This window comes from Mesocricetus auratus, unplaced genomic scaffold (assembly GCF_017639785.1).
Source record: "Mesocricetus auratus isolate SY011 unplaced genomic scaffold, BCM_Maur_2.0 Super-Scaffold_100004, whole genome shotgun sequence".
NCBI classification, from domain to species: domain Eukaryota; kingdom Metazoa; phylum Chordata; class Mammalia; order Rodentia; family Cricetidae; genus Mesocricetus; species Mesocricetus auratus.
Genome location: NW_024429189.1, coordinates 59,750,271 through 59,766,017, shown reverse-complemented (window position 1 = coordinate 59,766,017; position 15,747 = coordinate 59,750,271). Strand labels below are relative to the sequence as shown.

General features: G+C 51.3%; 1 protein-coding gene across 1 annotated transcript in view; it reads left to right on the top strand.

Moving 5' to 3' along the window:
• The first annotated feature begins 4,073 nt into the window (after positions 1-4,073).
• Positions 4,074-15,747, top strand: part of Creb3l1 (cAMP responsive element binding protein 3 like 1) — a 42,015-nt gene continuing 30,341 nt past the window's right edge. The window contains exon 1 of the mRNA XM_005064904.4: positions 4,074-4,199. Coding sequence (XP_005064961.1) covers positions 4,098-4,199 — 102 coding nt within the window. The 5' untranslated portion in view covers positions 4,074-4,097. The remainder of the gene's footprint in view (positions 4,200-15,747) is intronic.

Sequence of the window (15,747 nt, the reverse complement as noted above, 5' to 3'; positions counted from 1 at the left end):
AGCAATGCAACCCATTCTAGGGAACCACAGAGAACAAAGGGCCCCCATCTGCACCCCGGAAGTCAGCCTAATCTCCAGGATGAATATGTTTTCATTCCCCAGAAGTTCCTGTTCAAGTGTGCCAAAACGTTTTTCCTTTATGATCCAGGCAAACAAGGCAGGTTTACTTTGGGTGACCTTCTCACCACCACCCAAGGCCTGCCAGCCTCGGGTAAACACCCACTTTCCACCCTCCAAGTAGCTCCTGGTAGGAGTCTAGAAAGAAGTCAGAGTACCTAGGGTCAGGCTTGGCTTAGCTGTCTGGGTTTCCAGGTCCCCATTTGGATGACCCCAGAAAGACCCTAGGAGACATCAGTGTTTTGTCCCCCATCTGACACATGTAGAACCTGAGGCTCAGTGAAAGACAGTGACATTCCGGAGTATCTGTATGACAACACACATATGCGCACGGACACACACACACGCACACACAGGAACACACACTCGCGCATGCACACACAGCCTGGCAAAAGTCTCACTCTCCACCTGACCTTCAGTGCCTGGGACAGACAGGAGGCTTATCTTTGCCCTTTCCTCCCATGCGTCACTGTCACTGTGTAGAGATGTCATTATGCAGGAGGCTTCACAGCTGGAGCAAGCACAGCAGCCAGGCCTTTGCAGGAGGAGCTGAGCTCAGTGGTGAAGGGTTTACCTAGCACTCACAGGTGCTGGGGTCCACCCAGGCCAGGTGTGCTTCGGACCACCCCCTCGCTGGACTGGGGCGGGGGAGAAAGGGTCTGCTATCCGAAGGGTTTTCACAGACTAGAGCCTCAGTGTAAAGGGCAGAAGGGATTTGTGTCCATCGAGGGGCTCCGCGCTCACCTGCACCACTGCCTGTCCCACCCCATCAAGCCTTTCTTTCCCAGCTGCATCGTGTTCTCCCAGTGCCTGGAATATTTTTCCTTACATTTTGCCCCTGAATGTCCTAAATTCATGATCAGGATCCCAGTTTGCACTGCTCAGAGAGAGACCTTCTTTACCCACACAGTCGTGGCAAACCATTTTATTTCTTCACAGTGCTTTGCAATGCCTCCTAGGATTACACCCCCATGGGTCTCAAGTACCTAGACTAGGGGGTGTTAGAAAGCCCCTGTGACACTTACAGGATGTGTGTGAGTGGCCAGGCACTCTTATCTGTGCCATTCCTTTTATTCCAGGAAGCTATGCTTATCCTTTGTTCCAGGCTCCCCTTACCCTTCTCTTCTTACCCCCCTCCCCACTTTGCCCCCAGCATTTCTCTTGGGAGACCTTGCTTCTCAGACTCCATTGGAGGTACCGGAACCAGAAAACCTCCCCAGGATTATTTTCAATGGTTTCCTAGGGTGTTCACCTGGATAAGAATAAGGAGAGACAGGGCACTTTAATCCTACTTATCTAAAACTATATAATCTTCCCCAATCACTTAAATGGTACCTATGTCTCTAATTACAGAGCAGGCTGGGGGTAACACTGGCACAACTTCCAGCCAACCTCAAGAAAAGGGACTCTCTGCCCCTCCTGGGAGCCCACAGGGGTTCTGGCTCAGGAGCCAGGACTCCAGACACCTGCTGCCACAGACCCATCCATGAGAGAGTCTTGTCTCCCCAGACAGGGACACTCCCCTTTTCCTGAGAAGGGTCAGTCACTCCTGTTTTAGTAATGCTCAACTGACCCATGACCCCACTTAACTCTGTCCACCACTGTGGGTAGAACTGATTTCTTTCGGGCTCAACCTAACTTTTCAGGGTAGCGTTGGGAGAGAGCAGGTTCTGGAACATAGGCTCTGAGACCAGTTTCTCAGGAACAAACTCTGTAGGAAGCCTTGAAGCCAACAGTCATGTGACAGGCCTGGTCATAGCTTCACTGTCCAGAGCTAAGTCATCTGGGTCATGAGATGGGAGTCTTTCTAGCCTGCGTACCAGCTCTTGGCTAGCAAACAGCTTTAGTCTCAGCTGGTGATTTTCAACAATAACTACGACTGAGCTGTGATGATATCTCTGCTTCTTAAAGACCTTTTAGGTCCTGAGCTAAACACTCAAACAAGGAGGACACACGTAATCCCTGCCATGACTCTGGGCAGGAAACAGTGGACCCAGCCCTCTAGGGAGTGCCTTTCTGAGCCATTTTCCCTATTCAGGTGCCGAGAGGTTGTTTATCAACCCTTTTAAGAGATTAAGTTGTCGAAGCAGCAGGCTACTCAAGTAATGCGTCCAAGGGGCCCAAGTGTCAGGTGACTGGACCAGCACTTTGGCTCACCAGACTCCAACATCCTGCTCTAAAGAAATCTAGAGGCTTAATGGTGAATGAGAGACTCTACTCATCCCTTGCTGTTCAGGCAGCCCCTCTGCCTGCAGGACAGCTGGGTTTAGTGTTTGTTCGAGGGGTTTTGGAGCCCAGCAGGGTCCCAGTCAAGTGAGTGTCCCCGTGTCCTGAGTATATTTAAGGATGGTTACTGCTCCCATCTGGGACTTCAAGGAAGGCTCCCTGGAGAAGGAGACATGGAAGATGAGGGCTTGGTGATGAAGAATAAAGAAGCTGCAAGTTGGGAATTGAGGTGTGGTTCAATTGGTAAAGAGGCAGAAGGCTCCAAATGTAATCTCCAGAACTACATAAAACTAGGTGTTACTGGGCACTGATGGCACAGGCCTTTAATTTCAGCATTCAGAAGACAGAGGCAGGTGGATCTCTGTGAGTTTGAGGTCAGCCTGGTCTACAGAGCAAGTTCCAGGACAGCCTCCAAAATCACAGAGAAACTCTGTCTCAAAAACAAAAACAAAAAAAGCTGGGTGTGGTGGTTCATACATCTAATCCCAGCTGGGGCTACAGGAGGTCCTGCCCCACAAAAAGAAAGGTGTGTGTGTGTGTGTGTGTGTGTGTATGTATGAGTGTGTGCAATCCCCATTGTGGGAAGATATTTTGTGAGTCCTGGGAATGAAACTGAGTCCTCTGGAAGTCATCTTGAGTCATCTCTCCAGCTTCAGGGAGAGTTTGACAAAATTTCCTGCCTTTGTTTGGCTCAGGGTTTAGTAGCAAGCTAGAAAAAGCTCAGCATGCACACACAGAAACAAGAGGATCTCTGTAAGTTCAAGGCCAACCTGGTCTACAGAGAATGTTCCAGGTCAGCCAGGGCTACATAGAGAGATTCTATTTCAAGAAGAAAAGAAGAAAAAATGAAGGAAGAGGAGAAGAGAAAAAGGAGGAGGAGGAAGAGAAGAAGAAGAAGAAGAAGAAGAAGAAGAAGAAGAAGAAGAAGAAGAAGAAGAAGAAGAAGAAGAAGAAGAAGAAGAAGAAGAAGAAGAAGAAGAAGAAGAAGAAGAAGAAGAAGAAGAAGAAGAAGAAGAAGAAGAAGAAGAAGAAGAAGAAGAAAAGAACTTGGCTTCCTAGTCAGTCTTCAGTTTTTGGAATCGTGGCTGGTAAAGCCTTCATAAGCCACCCAGGCTTCACGAAGCTTACAATTTCCAGGATAGTTTTGCCTTCATCCCCTTATTTGAGAGTTCAGAAAGCTGAGCCTGCCAAGGAAGCCTAACTGAAACATGTCTCTTTAAAAGAGGGAAGACGATGCCACAGCCACGCCCCCTACTCATTAATATTGAGTTATCGTGAATATTGATGTGGGGGCGTGGCGCCCGGGCCAGCTGGGCTAACCAGCCCGGAGTTCCAGGTTTCAGACCCAGGAAAGTGACAGAAGCTGTGCCTAGGACGAGACCCAGAGAGATCGCTGCGACCCGGCAGCCATCCAGTCTCGGGGGAGCATTGAGCTCCCCCACCCCCGGTTCCCACCCGGCCCGGGGGGTTCCTCCAGCATCGGCCCCACCCCCGGGGTCCCCATGGAAGCCAGCTGCGCCCCGGGAGGAGCTGGAGGAGGAGTCGGCTGAATGCCCACGGTGCCTTCGGCGCCACTGCCCTAAGGCCCCCCAGCGCCCCCGACCCGCGCCACCCCCGCCGCTCCTCCCCCGGGGCTCGCCGGGACCTGCCCCCCGGGCCGTCTGCCCGGCCCAGCCGCAGCTCGGTGCGGGGATCGCCGCCGCCCTGGAGTGAGGAAAGCGGAACCCGAAGGGGGTCTTCTGGAACCCGGCGCGATGGATGCCGTCTTGGAACCCTTCCCGGCCGACAGGCTGTTCCCGGGATCCAGCTTCCTGGACTTGGGAGACCTGAACGAGTCGGATTTCCTCAACAATGCGGTAAGAACGAGAGGGTCTCGGTTCCCCTTTGCCCATAACTCTCACCCCTCTCCGCTGCGCTCCTGGAACCCCGCAAAGATCCCTTAGAGTCAAGGAGGGGGCTCGGCTCAGGGTCTCCTGGACGGACACGTGCTTAGGGCTTTAGGTTGGGGCATCTAGGTCCCTGGATTCCCCTCTAAGACAAGGACCCTACCTAGGCTCGCAGCTAGCGCCCCACGCCACTTCTGAGAATTCAATCACAGAGCACGTTGGCCTCAGGCTTCTATGGGAAAGGGACATGGAAGCATCGAGACCACCCGAACCTCGAACATGAACTCAAGACACACCAATCCCTACCCCCACCTCCACCCCCACCGCGGGTGCCACACACTGCCACGGTCTTCCATCCGCCCTCCACCCACCCCAGGGTTCTAGGACCAGATTGGGCGCAGAGTGGAGGAGCTCTGTCCTGCGTCCTCTTTAGGGCCTCGGCGGCTCTGAGGCTGTGTCTCCGCTTGGGGGCGCACAATGGAGCTTTCCCAGGCCAGAGGCCCGAAGCTTCTTGGGGGTCCGAGCCAGACCCAGATACCGAGCCAGACCCAGAAACTGAGGAACACTGTCCTGACCTCCCGGGAAGGGAACTGAGGGTGGTGGGTCAGGGCAGCACCGGGTGACAACGTTTCAGGAGACTATTTTTTGTATCTCTTGGCCACTGTGCTTCCTGTCCCTTAGTTCCCTGTGGTTCTGCTGAATTTGTCTCTCCTGTGGCTTCAAGACTGCGACAGGCTGTGAAGTTGCTTTCCCCTCCTCTTCTAAGGAAACAGATTCTCTCTTCGTTCTCTCAGCCCTTAGGACTCGATGGGAGAAGGGCATGTCTTGGGGGAGGGGAGAGAGTGGGTCCCATCCTGAAGAAATGTGGACTGTGGGAACCCACCGCCACCGTGAAATGAACCATAGTTTACTCCCCTCCACCCACACTCACCAGAAGGCTAAGCACACGGGGTTCCCACCTGTTAGCATTGACCTCCTGTACTAACAAAAACTTCAGCAGGCAAAGGCCAAGTCCTTGAAGGACTTAGGTGTCCTGCACTTGGCCTAGAGTGTCCCAAGCAGCTTGATTGATGTCACCATAAGTCAGGAAGTCATAAGGTGTCAGTCTCCCAGGCCTTCCCCAAGCAGCTTGGCCAGGTCTTGCTGTCTGAGGAAGGCTGTTCAAACCTTAATCTCCCATGTCAGATCAAGGGTTTAGGAACAATGGGAACCGTAGCCTCGTCCTACCCGTTTCTCCTGTGAGCATGGGCCACGCCTCTGTCTTCCCCACACAGGCCTCCGTTTCTTCATCTATAAGAGGAAAGCTGAACCAATGTTTTTCTCAAGGTGGTTCTAGATGTTTCCCAGGAGCAAAATAACAGAGTTTGGAGGGTCAGAGTGAAAGAAGTCTGTTGGGGCCCAGGCTCCTTGAGGCCCTCCTGCAAACGTGACACAGCTGGGACAGACTGAGCTGGGCTTTCTTCTCAGTGAGCTGTACATCCTGCCTTCCCTGCTCACAGCTGCTCCTCTGAGCCCTGCTCAATGCGGGAAAGAAGCCCTGATAGGCAATGGGACACCAGAGGGCAAGCATCTTATCTAGACCAGGGTCAGACAGGCGTGGGGGAGGGGTTTCTAAGAGGACAGAGCCCCTCCCCTGGCTAGGGATTGAGAATTCTGGAGGTGGCTATGGTTCTGCCTCAGCTAGTGGGACAGTTCAGCCTAGTGACTTCTTTTCTTTGGGGCCTTGATTTCCTTATCAGGAACTGGAGACCATCTTTCCCGGTAGCATTATTCTAAGGATTTGTCGAGATTACCATAAAGGTGAATGCAGCTTAAGGCCTGGCAAAGAAGAGACCACAGTTGACTTCTTCCAGGCACTGGATTGGGGAGGCAGAGAGAAGCACTCAGCAGGGAGCTGTGTGTGACCTTGAGCAAGTCCTATTCCTTCTGGGGGGGGTCTTCTATTTCCATGCCTAGGTTCCTTACCGCAGCAACAAACACCCCAACTTCCTCTTCACTCTGCATAAAGGAGAGAGAGGGTTCTGGGGACGAGGATGGGACGAATGTGTCTATCTCAAGAAGGAAAGTTGCATCTTCGCTGTCCTTAAAAAAAATCCCAATGCGGGCCATTAACGCTGCATCGGGACCCCATGTAACTCAGCCTCACTAAAGCAAAAAGGCAAAGCTAGCTCCTCCTGACTGTGGCTGAGAAGACCTTGCTCCCTCTGCTAGAGATGGGGTCAGACCATGTGAACACGTGGAGTGTGGCAGGTGTGCCTAGAGGTGGCTGAGTGCTTGCCTTGCCCCTGGGGAGGCCCTCCTGCTCTTCCTGTGGTGCTGCCTGTGCAACTCTAGAAGCACCCCTGAGAACACAACAGCTGTCCTTCCTCCCAAAGATGTAGGGCTTCTCCTCCTCCATCCTCTCCGTCTTCCCACAGCTCCTTGAGCTCTCTTGCGTTGCACGCTATTGTCCTCCAGCCCTGTGCGTGCAAGAGAGAGTCTGGGCACAGATAACAGGGATGGAAGAGCAAGAGGAGAGAGGGTCTGTGTGTGTCGTGTCTCTTTCCTCTGGCCAGGAGAAAGGGATCTCTCTGGTTGCTCTCCAGGGAACTGACTCAAGAGTCCAGAGAAACCCCAGCTGGGAGGTGTGGGGAGGAGGAAGAGGGGGGGTTCTGTTGTCTCAGAGGGGAGCAGCAGGAAGTTGCAAGGATATTTGCTCAACACACCCATGCACCTCAGCAGCTGGGGAGGCCAGGTTTGGGGATGAGGGGACCCCAGGACCAGCCCGGAGGAAGGGCTTAGGAGGGGGTGAGGCTGATTACTGCCCCCCAGACCTCCAGCCTGACTTCTGTGAGAATGTTAAAGTGGAGCCAAGAGGCCCCCACCCCCAGCCTTTGGAGGATTTGGGGAGATTAGAGAAGTATGTGTATTTGAATGTGCCTGTGTGGGTGGGCTTTTTCAGCCTCCACAGTGTGTGTGTGTGTGTGTGTGTGTGTGTGTGTGTGTGTGTGTGTGTTAATTCAAACAAACAACATGGGCCAAGGCACTATGGCCTAAGAGGAACCCATCAGAAAAGAATGAATAAAGAAAATCTCATTGGGGAACTAAAATCTCAGAGCTCTTACTCAAAAGGGAGAGCTCTCCAAACACGCCACCAAAACACTGAATTTGGAGTTGAGGGTTTGCTTATTTTTGCTTTCTTTCCTCCCCCACTTTTGAGGAAACAAGTTCCTGAGAGCTGGGACTTCATCTGTCTCCTTGATTCCGGTGCCCAACAGCTCCCTACAGGGTGTGGTTCAACCACTGACAGATGCATGCATGCATGAATGAATGAATGAATGAATGAATGAATGAATGAATGAGTGAGTGAATGAATGAGGAGAGAGAGAGAGATTCAGGTCAGGCTCCAATATTTTTAGTGTGTATGTGGGGGAGTGTGCAGGTGTGTATTCGGGCGTGTGGAGTGAGAAGACAGACCTCTCAGAAACACCACCTTCCTTTTGAGACAGTATCTATCTCTCACTGGCCTGGGGTTCACCAATTAAGCCAGAATGGCTAGCCAGCCCCAGGGATCCTTCTGTCCCCACCTCCCTGGCACTGTGATTCAAAGTGTGCACCACTGGACCTGCCTTTTCACATGCCTTCTGAGAATCAGGTCCTCAGGCTTGTGTGGCAAGGACTTTACTGACTTATCCATCTCCCCCAGACTCTCTAAGCTTCAGAGAAGAAAGTGGAGGATGCTAAACTCACCTGCTCCCAGCCATCAGAATCCTGCAGCCAACACTGCCTCACGGCTTTACAAAAGCCATCGCCATGATTTCCAAAGAGTAGTGATTATTTCCAGCCGTTGTCATACTCTGCCCTAGGTCCCTGCAGGCGCTAGTCCAGGACAGTCTAGAGTGAGCTGACCCATAGGGAATTTGAACCTCCAGCTCTTGTGCCAGAACTCGAGCCTGGCTTGTCCTGAGTCTTCTTTCTTAGGTTGTTCTAGGCCTCTTAGAGAGAGCTGCACTCGGCCACCTTGAGCTGTCGTCCTTTTGCGGGGCCACCCCAGGGCCTTTGCACCTGCTGTCCCTGCCACTTGAATCGCTCTGCTCCAGACCTCCTGTCCTCCCACCCCAGCTCCCGGCTCTCAGCTCAAATGCCTGGGGCCTCTGCTGTTCTCCTTTGGATTCCTCTCCTTTGGATCCCAGTTTTGCAGCTGTTTTATTGACTTTTTATATATTTCCTCCATGAAAGAGTTCCATAAAAGCAGAGACCATATTTTACACATTGCCGTAAACCTAACATAATATTGTGACGCAAAATAGGACTGACTATAGTAAAATTCTACAATAATGTTAAAGCCAACCTACCATTTTCAAATTAGGTAAAACGTGGAGTTATGTGTTTGTAGAGTCGGTGAAAAGTGATATATTTCTGGTGGGCGGACCTTTCACTAACAGCAAGAGTAATGGCTGCACATCAAGCTGAGAACGCCCCGCGGGAGAGGGCTACCTGTTGCTGAGCCAGCCCCACAGACATGGAGATCTGCCCACTTTACCTGAACATGAGGCAAGATGTTCTTCATACTACAGAGGATTTTGCTCTGGTCAAGAATTTACTGTATTTATAGAGAAAATTCCTTTAAGGGAAAGGAAAAGTGTTAAAAAAAAAAACAGTGAGAACAAACCAGACCTGAGTATTTAAGAGGTACGCAGGAAATTCCAGAAGGGCCCTGGAGCCTCAGGGTCCTGACCTGGCCAACTCCGAGTGTGGTGCATATGCCCACAGAAGCCTTACCGGCCCCTAAGCCTCCCTGTATCTACCAGGCATTCTTTTTATTATTCATTAATATACATACCCATTCCTTTGATGGGTTGGTGTTGGAGAAGCATGTTGGCGGATCCTAGGGCTGCCTGAGTGAAAGAGACCCACCCAGGTCTCCAGCTACCCATAGCTAAATGAGAAACTGAGAAACAAATAGCAAGGATACCACGCTCTGCGTGGCTCCCCAGACTGACCTAACTGGGCCAGGGAAGAAATGAAGAAAGGACGATACATGAACACAGAAAAGCTGGGATTGGATGGGTTGGCTCTCTGAGGAGAAACTGCAATACCCTGGAAGCTCACCGTGTTTATTATATACAGTTATCGGGGAAGCAGAGATATTGCACACAGATGAACAAGGAGACAGGGTTGTTACATACAGCTGAACAAGGAGGCGGGATTATTATGTACAGCTGAATAAGGAGGTAGACTTAGTTAATCTTGTAGGAAAGCAGTCTTCAGGCTGCAAACAGCCAGGTGGAGTACACTACACTGGATATTTTCTGCATACGTTATTAACATTCGTACTCTGACCCAAGGAAGGCTTTGCCATCCCTCTGAAACTTACCTGGGAAAGACTTTGACATTCCCATGGTGCTGAGGCATTTGAGTCCTTGACATGGCCATGTCAACAACATACATTCACCCAGGACTTCACTCTCTTCCTACACATGGACACTGACAGACACCATGATGCAGCAGATCTTTGTGGGGAATAAGTTAAGAGGTTTTGCAAGGTGATCCTTCACCCCCTCCCCAATGTCTCTCACCCCTGGTGGTGAAGGTGCTATTGAGAAGCAATTCAGTAGGCAGCATAGCTGTCTTCTCTACCCTGAGCATCCAGTCAGCATCTCCACCCTCTATGCAGATGAGGAAAAGGGGCCTTAGAGAGCGCATGCAACTCTCCCAGGCAAGAATGCTCCAGGGAATCTGAGGGCAGAGAGAAATAGCTAGACCAGTTCTCTTGCACACTTTGTTTTATGTCCAAAAGGTCCTCCCTACATTCTCTCCAGCTGCCATCCTTAGGGCACCATGGATACCTGGAGTCTTAGAGACACAGCTGGATCCCCTGGACAGTCCCCTCTTCCCCTCTCTCTATGTCCACTCTGGGTTCTCCCAGTCCTTTGGGGAACTCGTACCTTTGCTCTCTAGAGGACCCACAGAGGACGCCTCCCACCTTGTGTCCTCTCCTCCATCCACGTACCTCTTGCAATCCCTATACCCGGGGCCTCCTGGAGCGCCTCTCTCAGGGACCTGGCTTGCCCTTGAACCTCTCTCAAGAAACCAGTTCCAGATGTTGGAGAACAGGCTGTTCTTCTGGAAGTCTCAGCACTCCAGGGGGGCAGAATGGAGGAGGAAGATTTGGGTGGAGTTGAGTCAAGGCTATGAGCATTGCTTTGGCTGGAAGTCTGTGTAACCCCCTTGAGCAGACCCTGTGAAGCCACAGTCAGTGGCAGGACCCTGAGCCAGGAACAGGAAAAATGTGGAGGTGGGAACGTCTGGTTCAGAAGCTGGGAGGAGCAGAACATGGTCCAGAACCTTGACCTGCAAAGGAAGTGTGCCGGGAATACTAGTTTCCCTGCAAAGTCAAAGCCCTTGATTCCCTAGTACAGGACACACCATATCATCAATGAGATTAGCTTGACTTTGAGTTGTGAGTGGATTCCCCTGTTGCAGGCTCAATCTGCTTCTCCCCCAGCTCTCCGGAGACAGAGCACTCAGTGATGCTTCCTTGGCCCTTGGCTGTTAGCCCAGAAACCATTTCACCCTTCACAAAGAGGCTGACACATCTGAGCAGGGATGTGTGGTCTGACATAACAGCTGGACAGCAGCAGCCACTCCCTCCTTCCCCTTCCAAAAGAATAACAAAACTGAAAGCAGCAGAGACATGAGGCAGGCCCTTAAGGCCCTCCTGGAGAGCCTGGAGGTGGTTCTCAGGCAGTGACTACAGAGCTCAAGCCGAAGAAAGCTGTACTCAGCCTGCTCCTGTGGGTTCTGCTCTTCCTGAACCGTCCTCACCCTTCAATCACCTGATTTCTCAATTTACCGTGTGATCTTAGGCAAAGCCCTTTCCCTTTTCTGGACCTTGACATTGCTAAACCAGACTAAGGGTTTCTTGAAAGCAGAGGGTGACTTCATTAATTTTGACTATTCTCTAGTTATAGCTATAATGCTTAGGAGATATGTATTTACACTATAGGCTGACAGATGGATGAGTGGGTGGGTGGTTGCATGGATGGATGGATGGATGGATGAACGGATGGAGAGAATATTGAAAGAAGAAAGTAAAGATGATTGAAAGGAATAAAGGAGGGAATGGATGAGTGACTGGTGAGAGGAAAAAAATAGTGCAAATAAAGGTTGAGTAGGGCCGCAGTGGAGGAGGAATACGTACGTAGATGGATAATGAAAGAAAATACCATAAAACCTCCAACTTTGATGGTCCTTTTAAAAATATTTTTATTCATCCATTTGTGCATATATGCATGCATTCAAGTATTGAACCGTACGTCTCACCTCAGCCTTTCCCTTTATCATGATGGCCTTTGGGGTGTGTGTGTATGTGTGTGTGTGTGTATGTGTGTGTGTGTGTGCATTACATGTGTGTATCTATGCATGTTCACATTTGTGTGAGCACACATGTATGGACATGTATGCACGTGTTGACATGGAGTGTCCTTCTCCACCTCCGTCCAACTTCAGTTACTGAGGCAGGGTCTTTCACGAAGCCCAGAGCCCACCAGTCCACCAGCCTAGCTAGTGATTTGTCTCCACCTGTGGAATGCTGGGATTGCAGGCTTACCACTGTGCCTGCCTCACTTTTATGTAGTGTGGGAGATCTCGACTCATACTTCATGCTTGTGCAGCAAGTATTTTATCCACTGAGCCATCCCCAGCCCCCAGATGACTTTTTCTAATGTAAAATACTAGAATATAAGCAATATGTATCTGTGAACTCTACAGTATAATAGAAATAGCTACCTGGGAATCTACCAGCTACCTTTAGAAACATCTGGTCTCCAAAACTGCACAAGTTTGGTTAAGAAACAAGTGAAATTCTCAAATCTACTCACTTGGACAGCAGCTCCAAACCCCAAAAACCCTCAGACCAAGGGATGGCAATAAGGCCCAGTCTATACAAACAACTGGTTCAAAATCAGGTGGCAGAGAGCTGGACAGGTCCTGGGCAGCTGGGCTATGCCTGAGGTGAGGGTGAGGTGACCATCCATGGTCAGCTTCTGTACTGAGGTGAAGGTGAGGTGACATCCATGGTCAGCTTCTGTACTGAGGTGAGGGTGAGGTGACCATCCATGGTCAGCTTCTGTACTGAGGTGAAGGTGAGGTGACATCCATGGTCAGCTTCTGTACTGAGGTGAGGGTGAGGTGACCATCCATGGACAGCTTCTGTACTGCTAGCTCTAGGAACAAGCTTGACTGTCCTCAGCTGCCAGGACACCTTCCTGACTCCTTCAGACTTATTTTCTTCCTCCCTAAAGTCAGGAAGATGGTCAAAAGTAGGGTTCTCATGCAACCTCAACTAGACTTTCTCTCTGTGTGTGTGTGTGTGTGTGTCCTCTCTCCCTCTCTCTCCCCCTCCCTCCAGCTCCCTCCCTCCCTCTCTCTCTCCTCTTCCCTATGTCTCTCCCTTCCCCTCTCTCTTCTCCCCTCCCTCTTTCTCCCCCTCCTTCTCTCCCCCTCCCTCTCCCTCCCCCACCCCCCACGGCCCCGTGTATGCCATGTGAAGGTCTACAAAGACCCAGTGTCGGTTCCCTCTTTGTACCATGTGGAGTCCAGGGATCCAACTTGAGTTGTTAGGTTTGGCATCAAGCATCCTTACCAGCTCAGCCATCTTCCTGGCCCTCAACTAGGAAAGCACAAAGCCTGGTGCAAAATATGCCCTCTGTGGAACACTGCTGCTGTCACTGATTGCTGCCATTGTCTGAAAAGAAAGACGTTAGCACTTGGCCACTACCCTGGGGAACAGCCCACCTTCCTCAGTTCTGTGTGGAAGCCTTTTTTATGTATGTACTGAAGACTGGACCCAGGGCCTTGCTCAAGCTAGACAAGTGCCCTACCATTCAGCTGTATTTTAAGAGAAGGTCTCTCTAAGTTGTCCAGGCAGGCCTTGGACTCACTCTACAGTCCCCGCAGGCCCTGAACATGTGATCTCCTGCTTCACAGGCCTGCGATACCAGACCTCCATAGAAGGCCTTTTCTTTGGGTTAAGCCCCTCAGAGCTCTGTGTTCCTATGTATCAGGATATACATAGCCTGGAAAGGAACAAAGCTGGGGCCCTGAGTGGAGACTCCGTGTCTGGAGTCAGGGCTGAGTTCAAATGTGACTTGTCCAGCCATGAGCAGCATGAAGCTGGGGGATGCTTCTCTCTGTGTGTGCCTTGGTTTCTTGGTTTGTAACGTAAGGCTCTAATAGTACCTACTTTATTTCCTGAAGCTTAAATGATACCCTAAAGGCAAAGATGCAGACAGGGGCTGGCACACACAGGTTCACCATTATTATTATTGTCAACTGTACGGTGAGGAATCCCACTTGGTCTCATGCTCAGGGGCTCTGTTTAGAAGGAGACTTGGATCCCATTGTGCACAGAGTTCAGTACATGGCATTAATCGGTAGCCAGCAGCTTGCATGCTGTGGTAGCACAGCAGAAATAGAATTCTTGGAGCTAAATGACCCAGGCAGGTTTCCTGGAGGAAGCAGCATGTACGTTGTGTATTAGAGGAGGGAGGAGTGGGGATGAGAAGATAAAAATAATTCCAGGCATAAGCAAAGGAAGTGACAATCTTACTAGTTTAAGTGAGGAGAAGAGGGACCTGCTATCTTAGACCTTTGATATGCTGCTAGGGAGCTGCCAGGGTTTTGGTGGTGGTGGTGGTGGGTTTTGTTTTGTTTTGTTTCCAGCAGGATTCAGGGAGTCAGTGATAGTTCTGGCCTGGACAAGGTGATGGCCCCAGCAGCTTTAACCTTTCTTGGTGCTGGAGGTCCAGAGCCCATTAGAGTATGTTAGCTATCAACCTGTCTGAATGGTCAGGCGACAGAGCACTGGCTTTCCCAAACGAAGCCCAGGGTAGCATGAGGCAGCAGTGAGCAGGGTCCTTCACCTCTCCAGTAATCACAGCCCCACTCCTAACTCTGTGACCTGATGTGACGCTCCCCTGGGACAGGAACACCAGTCCCTAGTTCCTTTGGCCCTTTCATCACACCAGGACCCAAGACAGCTCCACCCTTGCAGGGGGATAAGCCATCTCTCTTTAGGGCTGGGGTCTCTCCCAAGTCATGCCCTGTCTCTTGACCCAACCTCAGGACTCTAATGGCATTATCTTTCCTGTCCAATAACTCCAATGTTAGACAATGCATGTCCCTGTGAAGCTGGGGACTGGAAGGATCTGAATCCCATCCTTGAGCCAAGCCCAGCCTGGCACACCACCCTATTGGCTCTCCCAGCCCTCAGCTGGGACAAGATGCCCAGAGATCTTCTCCAGAGAGGACGCCCAGCCCTACCCTCTGCCTTCACCCCTCTCCAGCACTGCAAATCAGTTCCACATTTGGGGTCTGGCATGCTGTATCCACCCAGAACTCTCCCCTCCCAGACAGCCTGGGCTCCCACAAGGTCAACCCAACCCATGGGGGTCTGTGGAGAAAAGAACCCTTGCCTTTGACAGCCCCTGAAGAAGACTGAGGGGCTGGACTGTGGTGCGAGGATCGGAAGGATGCCAGGCTCTCCAGAAAAGGATGAGAAAGGGTAGGGGGTAGGGCCGAGGCCTAGCCCCAGAAAGCAGATGCAGGGTGAGGGAGGGGTGGGGGTGGTGAGGGAAGCTGAGAGGTAGTTCCCAGCTCAGCACATTCCTGAGACATCTGGCTGAGCTGGAAGAGCCCCAGCTGGCCTGGAAGCTGCTCCAGTTTCTTTACTCTGATGTCAGGCAGGACCCACACTCCCCACCCCTCACAGAGTCCTACTGGCCTGGAGTCCATGAGACTCAGTTCTGGGGCCCCTCCGATCCAAGACCCCAGCACCAGAAAGTTCCCTGGTGCAATAGAAGGAAGAGTTGGCCTGACTAGGGTGCTGGGGGTCACCATGGAAGGCTGAGGACCTACCCATCTGACTGACTCAAGAAAGTCCTTCCATTGGCAGTGGTGGCTGTCGCCTTTAATCCCAGCACTCAGAAGGCAGAGGCAGACCGATCTCTGTGAGTTCAAGGCCAGCCTGGTCTACAGAGTGAGTTCCAGGACAGCCAGGGCTACACAGAGAAACTGTCTCAAAAAACCAAGGAAGGAAGGAAGGAAGGAAGGAAAGGAAGGAAGGAAGGAAGGAAGGAAGGAAGGAAGGAAACCCCTTTCTTGGCTTTATGTCAGTCCCTCCCTTTCCCTCGGGAGGAAGAGAGAGATGTATAATGCTGCACTACGTGGCTTGCCTTGAGCTGTGTGACCCTGAGCAAGTCCACTCCATCCCTGCCCCTGCAATTTTTTCACCTGCCATGGCTACATTGAGTGGGTATCTTAGGTATTCTCTGCACTGTTGAAAGCACTCTACAGATGTTTTCTCCTTCACTTCTCCTAGCAACCTGGTGCTGTAGATAGAAGTACCCTGCTTCATAGCTGACTAAGACAGACACTTAGAGAGATGAAGTACCCCTGCTCCATAGCTGACTAAGACAGACACTTAGAGAGATGAAGTACCTGGCACCGGCTACACAGCACATAGCAGATAAGGCCT